General features: G+C 42.8%; 1 protein-coding gene across 1 annotated transcript; it reads right to left on the bottom strand.

Moving 5' to 3' along the window:
* Positions 1-1310: 1310 nt before the first annotated feature.
* LOC147904548 (uncharacterized) lies at positions 1311-7602 on the bottom strand. The gene is made up of 4 exons (XM_087387206.1): positions 7163-7602; positions 6851-7007; positions 6515-6625; positions 1311-4444 (listed from the first exon to the last, which is right to left on the bottom strand). Exons 2-4 carry the CDS (start codon positions 6929-6931, stop codon positions 2063-2065), a joined length of 2574 nt encoding a protein of 857 aa, XP_087243332.1. The 5' UTR covers positions 6932-7007; positions 7163-7602; the 3' UTR covers positions 1311-2062.
* Positions 7603-9359: the final 1757 nt, after the last annotated feature.

Below are 9359 nucleotides of genomic sequence, written 5' to 3'. Positions count from 1 at the left end.
TGACCTTGGAATCCTGTTTAGTCATCAATTACGTAAGTCAACTATGCCCTTGGAATAAGTGCTAATGGCCTCATTTTTTGTTGTTTGCCCTGATTGCCTTGAAACTGCAATATGGGTGGTAGGATTCGCATCCTCAGAATTGATTTTTAGGATTTCTTCCATACGTTGTCTCATGAAATGTAATATTGATAGATCTGTGCGACAAACAATCTCTTGTTGCAGCTTCAGACGTATGACTTTATATAGATTGCATATTCTTGATTTAGAAAAAAGGAGAGAATGTTGGGATAAGTGTGATCAAGGGCTTGCTCTATGGTGCATGTGTGCATCTAAGGGAGTCACATGTGTGTGTGTGTGTGTGTGTTGTAGAGGCACATCTAGTACTATGATGTGTCTAATGTGTGACCTAAGTGATGATGTAAGCCAAAGGCCCCCACATGGGAGGTTCCTTTGATTTAGGCCAATCCCACTGATGTAAGGGGCTAATTGCCACTGATGTAGGGAAGGTGCCTTTGATCTAGGCCACCTTCTCCCCATTTCTATAAGAGAGAGTCACCTCTCTCACAATCAATAGTGAACAACATTTTTGGTTACATCTTGTGCTCTCACTCCTCTGCCAAGATGCATCTATTCTACCCCACGTGTTTCTACATTTGGTATCAGAGATTTAGGTTCTAGATCTAGCTTAGCCTAGCATTAGATGCTCCCAGGTAGGAATTTCTTCACCATAGAGATGGTAGTAGCCATAGAGCAACATTGAAGCAAGCCCTTGATCACACTTATCCCAACATTTTCTCCTTTTTTCTAAATCAAGAATATGCAATCTATATAAAGTCATACTTCTGAAGCTGCAACAAGAGATTGTTTGTCGCACAGATCTGTCAATATTACATTTCATGAGACAACGTATGGAAGAAATCCTAAACATCAATTCTGAGGATGCAAATCCTACCACCCATATTGCAGTTTCAAGGCAATCAGGGCATACAACAAAAAATGAGGCCATTAGCACTTATTCCAAGGGCATAGTTGACTTACATAATTGATGACTAAACAGGATTCCAGGGTCATAGTTGACTTATGTAATTGATGACTAAACAGAACTATGATGAACTTACACCTACAAGATGTAAACATACTGATACAGCTGCAGGACAATTGCAAAAACTAGTGTTTGACAACCAGGCATAATGCTAGCAAAAGGGCAGAGTAAAGAGCAGTCTGAACCTCTTACAACAAGAAAGGAATGCCAACTGCAAAATACCATTCATCAATTTGAGATTTGGAAAAAAACAAGCTGACTTCCCAATAGCGCCTCTGCAGATGACCTTGCCTTGACACGCTCGACAAGCTAACCATATTTTTATAACATATGCTCCACTTCTTAGGCTTCTGAGATCGTGGCTCTTACAACAGAAACTGATGGGTTGGTCTTTCACAGGCCTGCTTACAAGCTATCGATAAGGACATCTGCGGTGGAGATGAAAAATTGCTGTTGCAAGGCTCAATAAATTGCAAATAATTATAGTGCTACATAGCAAAACAGCTGAGACATCTTGTAATCCAACAGTTTACCAATGGCTCTGTCATGGCAGGCTTGCAGCGGCAATAAACAACGTGGATGTGCATGTGGTAATGAAAGGGCTTGGAACGATGTCACAGGGACATATAGGAGGTGTGCAGCTCACTCCAATGAGCCCATTAGACACATAACATGCTGATAGCTATAATAAGATCCTTAGCCCAGTAGCTAACTAATACTGCAACCTACAGGGAAGTGAGCAGAAGCTTAAGGTGATAGCTTCATGTACAAAAGCGGCATACACCATGCCCCAAGGAAATTCACCAAAAGATAGTAGCTTTCCTCTTGACTATATCCAACCCAGTCTTTCTGATGCACTCTAATTTGCAGACACAAGATTGCTCGATTCACAGATTTGGCAGAGCTACTATGCATCAGCAAGCCCAGATCCTGGAAGAGTCAGCTTTGGTTCAAACATAGAATTTGTTGATGTGACAATCCTGTAAATCACTTAACAGAAATCAGCAAACACTCATAAGATTAAGAGAAAAAGCCACCAAGCTTCTTTGCAAAGTCATCATCTTCATCATCATCAAACTCCACATCTTCCATAACATTGTCATCAGCTTCTATCCCATCTTCCACGTCATTAGTTGGATCCAACCCATGCCCTACTTCTTCCATTGCTGTACCTTTGTGGGTTCCCTCCTTGAGTTCAACTTTCTCGTTTAAGAGTGATGGAGTCATACGTGCATCATTTTGCAGGATACTTTTACCCCTGTAATTTGTATTTGTAGAATCCTGTTGGGATGCTTCCATATGCTTCGTCTCACGTCTATGGACACTATATGAACGGGGCGCTAAAACTGAACTTCTGTCTTGTAGAAGTTCACCCTCTTCTAAATCTGCTGCAACCTTCAAACTGTCCATGAAGCCTGCAGTCATTGTTCGAGTCTCTGACTTACAAAAAGATCCCTTCAGTAGCTGCTCTTTCCTACAATCCTCTGAATTGGGCTCTCCATCTCCCTTGCGTTTTGCCTTTAAAATTTCACTCAAAGGCTTAGGACCTTCAAAATCAGATGTCTTCCACACTTCATGAGTTGCACCTTTGCCCATATTCTTTTTGTCCTCACCTACAGAAGTCTCCTTGCGAGCTGTTTCAAAGACAGCACCTGGCACTGGAGAGATTTGGCTTCTTAATGGCACAACTTGGTTCTCTGCTGGGATATTCATTTGTGACCAAGACAGGGGGTTTTTGAGTTCTTGAGGCATCTCTCGAGGCCTTGAACTTTCTTCTCCAACTGCTCTCATCTTCTCTGCTTTGATCTGAGCTAAAGTTTTTGGTCCTGCAAATGTGGACTCTTCTACTTTTGATTCTGCCTTCTTGTTATTCAGTGTCGCATGACCTCTGGTCTCAGACAACTCTGCGCCTTCGGCTGCAAGCCGCCCACGCGCCTTTTGCTTGACTTTGGCCTTGAAATGCTCATCTACATTACGTGGCTTTTTGTTGGAACTTCTGTCTGCACTAATTCGTTCATACTCTGAGCCAATATCATGGTATCCCCGCTTTTTCCCCAAAGACTCTGACCGTCCATGAGATCGCCGGTTTGACCTTGTCCCTGGCTGTGCTGAAATCCGGTGCCTGACCAACACTTCTTCTTGCTTTGCATGATCATCATGATGCCTGCGATTGCGTGGGATATCACTGGTAAATCCATCTTGGTGGCGCCTCCGATAACTATCCTCCCCACTCTTTTGACTCCTCTCTGCCCTTCTGCGCTTTATTATGTGGTTTCGGAGGTCACCATTGCTACCACCACATCGAATATTTCCATCAAGCATTCGCCTATCTCGTAGCAACATCCCCTTAATTTGCCTTTCCTTGAAGGGAACAGCTGACTGGCGACGAGCATGACCGACATGATCATAAGAATTTATATGATCATAACCTAGCTGTTGTTCATAAGGATCATATGTAGCCAGTTCATACTGAACTGCTGCATCATAATAAGCAGATTGATCATATGCACCAGAATGCTCATAATCAAAATCTGCAAGATCATCAGCACCCATCATCCTTCCTCGAATGTGCCCTATCCCCGATTCAATTGCAACATCATGATTGGATAAAAAGTCGACATCCTCTGCATAGATCAATTGATCAATGCCATCATCCACAAGAACATCAAAACCTGGTGAAGATTCTTCCCACCATTCCTCTGATTCCTTGCCATTTTGAATACCGTCTTCTTCTGAGTTAGCTTCATGCAAGATTTCATGTCCAGGTTCAACTTCAGCCAACCTATCCTCTCCATTTTCATGCATTCCGTTTACTTCAAGTGGGACCTCCATAGAGTTGTAATCCACAGGTTTTATCTGGTGAAGTCTCTCATCAATTAAAGGAACCTGTCTTGATCTGTCATTACCTGATCCACCTTGACGACCTCGAGGCCTAGCAGGTCCTGAACTAGCAGAGCCCTCAGGCATCCCATTTGTTGTCATATGATTCGCTATCAATGCTGGGTCTTGAGCAGCCCTTGCATTTGATACCAGCGCTTCGCCTACTAAGGTTCTGCTCTCTGTAGTAGTGCCCTGCATTTGCTGCAATGATTCAGGAGAATGCTTGGATGTCACTGAGCCATTTCCTTTGCTAGCAAGAGGTTTCTTATCATTTGGCTCTGCTGCTTTGACAGAAGCAGGCTTTGATAGCTTTTGAGACACTGCAGCTTCTGTAGTTACAGCTGGAACCAGGCCATGCATGAAGGCACATTTATCACCTTTAGCACAGTAACCTTGTGCAAAGAAATAACATGGCACCCTTGACTTGCCAGATGTCGCTGCTGTTGCAACAGTTGCTACCGTTGCTGCTGCTGGTGCTGTTGGTGTTGTTGCTGAAGGCGCTCCAGGCCTCCCTTCCAGAGGCTGCATTGCAACAAGTAAATTGGTTTCAGTAAATAATAATCGGGCTGGTATATACAGTATTCACAAAAAAAAGTTAGCATTCTCAACAAGAGAAAGTCAATCAGCATTTGCGTACACAATTAGGACAAAACATAAGATAAGCAATAAAGTGCCACATCATATACTAAGCAATAAAGTAAAGTGTCACCTCATATACTTTTCTTTCAACAAGCCAAGAAAGAAAAAATGTGGGAGAGCATATTTGGGTAAAACACTAAGTAAACACATTACAAATTCACCAAGAGCAATGTCTAGATGAGTCTTTAACACGTGTGAAAACAAATTACCATCTACTTACAGCAGGAGGAAGTTTTGATTATGAGGAGGTGCATGCATGGTGGATGAATACGATGATGCACTGATCGTTGTACAAAATTGTTTGAGATCCAAGAATACTTGTTTGACTAAAGGTTAAGAGTCCACCAGCGTACACAAGCATACTGTAAATGTCAAGGTACCTCTGAACTCTGCGTTGCCATAGCAGAAGAGCAAATTTCCAACCAACATAAAGCAAGCTCAAAAAGAGGGACTGGATTCAGAATCCACTTACACACGATGGGTTTCCTATAGTTGTGAATCACGGTCCTTAATGTAGCAGCAAGAAGAACCATAATGGCCTTTAAATGGCATGATACTGCAGATGAAGGTAGTGAATTTCTAATGGTAATGTAACATGTAGCAATAATTGAAGAGCAGCAGGTCTCTTAAAAAAGGATCTAAAATTGACAGGTCAAGCAAGAAGTTATCCGTCTCCAACTCTTAGTTCCCATCTCTATTGATGAGCTAGACCAGTGGATGCAAATATATAGTGGTGCCAGGATCTAGGCTGCAAGCTACACTCTTCTCACTCCTACATGCAAATGACTTTGTCCTCTTTACAAAATACAAGCACAGTTTGAATGCACAAAACCAGCTTCTACCAAATTTCAAGCAAGCACCTGTATTTCCAAAACAGAAATCATAAATAGTGGGACATGGACGAGAGACTGAAGTCACTTTTGTTGGTAAAGTTGGAGGTAGTCAAGGCATACAAATGTCTGCGACTTGAGTTTCAAGAAATATGGTGGGAACCAACAAAGAAAATGGCCTTCTCCAGGTGAGAGAGTTCAGTGCAAATAGGCAGATAGGAAGATATTCCAAATAAAGAGGGAGGCTGCAAAGTCACATGCCACAGATAGGCACGTCCATGCAGTGCCCAACATCAGGGAGAAATGCAGCACACAAGCTCTCGCACCCAGAGATCTGCAAAGAATCTTCAAATGGCCAATAAAACAAGTGTTCCTACATGTGAGACATTCTCAAATGCGATGAACAGGTCACAGGGCGCATGTACTAGCCAGACTTGCCTTACCATAAACACAGAGACCAACTGCTGTGAGTAGAGCTGCAATGCAAGCTCTCTCTCTCTCTCTCTCTCTCTCTCGGCAAGGACACACACCCCCAAGCCTCCATCCACTCCTCAGCTATCGAGAAGAGTCTCCATCCTCTCCTCTCTCCTGACAAGGACACACCCCCATTGCCTTGCCAGGGGCTCCATAATCTGAGAAAAACAAAGGAGAACACCGTGCTTGACGAACAAAGAGAATAAGACAAACAATAGCTACGCAAGCAACAAAGCTTGTACTGAACATTTCACAGTCCAAACCATGGGCACAATGCAAAGGAATCTCACCCTCTGATCACAAAAGATGCATGTTTATTATTACAAAAACAAATGACTATATGAACATCGTGAGCAGTGACAAAATTCCCTTTGAAAACTATTGAAACATCCCAACACTTACCTTTCTGTAAACGTCATGGAAGGGGTAGAGATAAAGGGAGGTTTGCACAAACCAAGCTCTTTACTAGGTATCAAGGCAGAGCAACCCCATTCCTCTTACATTATTTGTAACGCTATGTTGAAAGCCCTTTCCCCTCCCTACTACTCGCACCAAGTAATTGGTACGACACAAAGAAAGCAGGAAAATTATAACATCAAATGAACAAAACGTGCTCCAAATAGAAAATGCAGCAGGATAGCACGCTTACTGGGTGTCGAAATGGACAATTAGCGTTGAGACAAGTCCCGGAAAGCCAGAACCAGCAATCTCTGGGATTGATCCGCGCACTCTCACTGTGCCTGTATTCACAGTCATTCCCCTGCACAAGATAATTACTTAAATGAGACATTCCGAAGAACATCATAAAGCTCTCACTATGCCTGTATTCACTGTCAAGCGCTTGTGCCCAGCTCATTTCAAGACCCTAGGAACCTTGCAAAGTAAATCAGAAGGACGTAGTTACTTCTAGGAACCCAAGCGATAAATCAACGTGCTTCTTTTATCAAGAGCAGAAAAGCAAAGGAATACAGCAGACAAATCTCACCTTCTTGCAGGTTAGCGGTGAGGCCAGAAAGTAAACGCAGTCCGTGTTCCTCTTCTGTGCCTCTTCATCCATAGCGGACATTCTTACTGACGCATCAACACCAAAGCTGCCTCCGTCCCTCTCTGCAAGATTCTGGAAAAGCCTCGAGTTGTCCAGTCTAAAACAGATGCATGGAGGTCGTTAGCAGTTCTAGGTAAAACCGCCTCGATTGAACAGATTGCTAGGAAGCTGCCTGAACTCAAGGACGAATCGTAAGATGAAGCGAACTCGCAAGAGAACGACCCATCAGGAGAATCGCGTTCAGCAACCCACCAAGGCAAAGGCCAAAGGCCATCATCGGAAGACGCTCGAGAAACCAAGATCGAGCCCCAAAGAACAGAGCGATACAAGAAAAGGCAGACGCAGCAGGAGCAGGGGTTGAGTCGGCAAGGTGAGAGGGCAAGCTGGGGCAAACTCCACAAGAAGCAGGGAACCCAAAACCCGAAACCGCCGGAGGAGCAGAGGGGATCGAGCGTCAGAAGCAGAGATGAAGAAAGGCGAATGCGGGAATCTGATGGAAATGTACGCACAGCTGCGGAGACCAAGAAGTTTCCCAAAGGGCAAGGCAAATAGAGAGAAAGCAAGGAAAGGTAGGAAGAAGAAGAAGAAGAAGAAAAAGAAATAAAGGTGGAGAAGTCAGGCAGTTTTACATGGAAGCCAAGGAGAGGAAGAAGAAACTTTCTACTTGCGTTAAGAAAGAGAGAGGATGTAGAGTTTTATATGTTGGTGCTGAGGAACAACATGGATGGATCAGCAAAGACTAAAGGTTTTATATTTTGAGCCAAAGCTTTTCATATGTTATCATCACATCACCTCCCTCTTTCACCTTCTATGGGGGCATGTGTAAGAGGGCCTCCCCTCGCCCCTGCAAACCCTCACGCCCAAGCATTTGGTTGCTCCTCTAGCGTTGCAAAATGAACGCCCCCATGAAGGCTGTGCGATTGTTGGAGACTGCGAGTAATGACGGCCTGATAACAATTTCGCAAGTTCTTTCAGCCCAACATCTTGCACGTTCTTTCAGCCAACCAATCAGAGCAGCTCGGCGTTGGAATTGGCTACGCTAGCAAAGCTTAAAACCAAGCTGCTGGGCTAGCATTGCAGTGCAGAAAAAACACATGCTCTAGTAGTCCAACACTTGTGGGGCTGTGCAATCTCGCTGCTAGTAGGGCTACCTGAGCCTTGCTAGCATGCGTGGGGAGCCCCTCTAACTTGTTAGTAAGGTCTTCATAATGTGAGGTGAAGTGGGGTTTAATGGATAGGTATGGTGAGCCTAAGTGGTCTTCAAGGTCGACGTCATACTGTCTTTCCTCTACCTCTATGTCTGGTCGACATAGACCCTTTCGTTTTACTCTTGTGTTGTTGGTCATTGGCCTGGTTGTTGCTCGCTCTTCTCCTTTATATGGGGTTGCTTGTATTTGTCCTGCGATGGCCCATGTTGAGTATGGAAGTCACATTTGATCAAATCTTAGTTTGATATCATCTTCACAACAGTATTTGGACTTGGATTCTTTAAATAAAATACAACTTTAGTGAAGCTAACTTTCAATTTGAAAAGCTACGTCTAGAATGATTTTCATTTAATTTGTTCTTTGGATGGGAATTCTTGAAATTTATATGAGACATATCTGATTCTTAAGTTGTCTATCAATTGCAATGCTCCACACATTTGCGCTCTAGTATGTTATCGCATATAACATTAGATACTATTTGGTGTTAGCTTGTGGTAGATTTAGGAGAGCTCATCCCCAGTTTTGAAAGATATTGATGACAATGTCTGCACATTTGTTAGAAATAACATTAGACATTATGACCTATGAGACCATGGTAGATTTTTTATGCATGTTAAGCTTGCACAACTTTTTGCTTGAGAGGTAAATTTCATGATACATTTGTGAGCTTGAAATTAAAAATCATGGCATTTTGATACACTTACGTCGAAATGCTTGATTCTTTAGATTCGCAAAGGCCAGATTGCAACAAAGCATTTGCAACCAATGCTGGGACATTTGCTAGTTTTTCTCCAAAATAGGCCTCTGATTTAGGCTATGGCAACATAGTTGTGTGGAAATAAAGAAGCAATCCGTTGTCAACCTTAGATAGTACAATTCTGACTCCTACTTGTATAGATGAAATAGAAGCTCAATTGATCAATGCATTTACAAAATAGGTCTTAGACTGAAGCTATGGCAAGAAGGTAATCCTTTGTAAAATAATATTGGGAAGTTGCTTCTAAATCTACTTTACCTTGAATTTGAAATTAGATAGTCTTGGAAGTTTGATAGAATCCTTTGCAATGGTAAAGACATCTTGAATTTGTAGATTTTTGGAACACTGCAAATAGCAAAGCCAAACCCCATCAAGATCAAGTCTATTTGCACATGATGCAAGAGCACAAAAGTTAGCTGGCATGGTTGAGATAGTTTTATCATGATTGTTCTAAATACATTGTAGTGAATCAAATTGCTACCTT

This window comes from Dipteris shenzhenensis, chromosome 2 (assembly GCF_047967505.1).
Source record: "Dipteris shenzhenensis isolate YYH24624 ecotype China chromosome 2, Dip_SZ_1.0, whole genome shotgun sequence".
Lineage (NCBI taxonomy): Eukaryota > Viridiplantae > Streptophyta > Polypodiopsida > Gleicheniales > Dipteridaceae > Dipteris > Dipteris shenzhenensis.
Note: the sequence above shows the minus strand (reverse complement) of the source record. Positions and strands in the feature narration are given on the sequence as shown.

Excerpts from the sequence above, each read along its gene's own strand:
- LOC147904548 (XM_087387206.1), bottom strand. The coding sequence starts at position 6,931 with ATGTCCGCTATGGATGAAGAGGCACAGAAGAGGAACACGGACTGCGTT. Across the intron at positions 6,626-6,850 it reads CACCGCTAACCTGCAAGAAG|GGGAATGACTGTGAATACAG; the intron begins GTGAGATTTGTC and ends TATCTTGTGCAG. Across the intron at positions 4,445-6,514 it reads ATTGTCCATTTCGACACCCA|CCTCTGGAAGGGAGGCCTGG; the intron begins GTAAGCGTGCTA and ends GTTGCAATGCAG.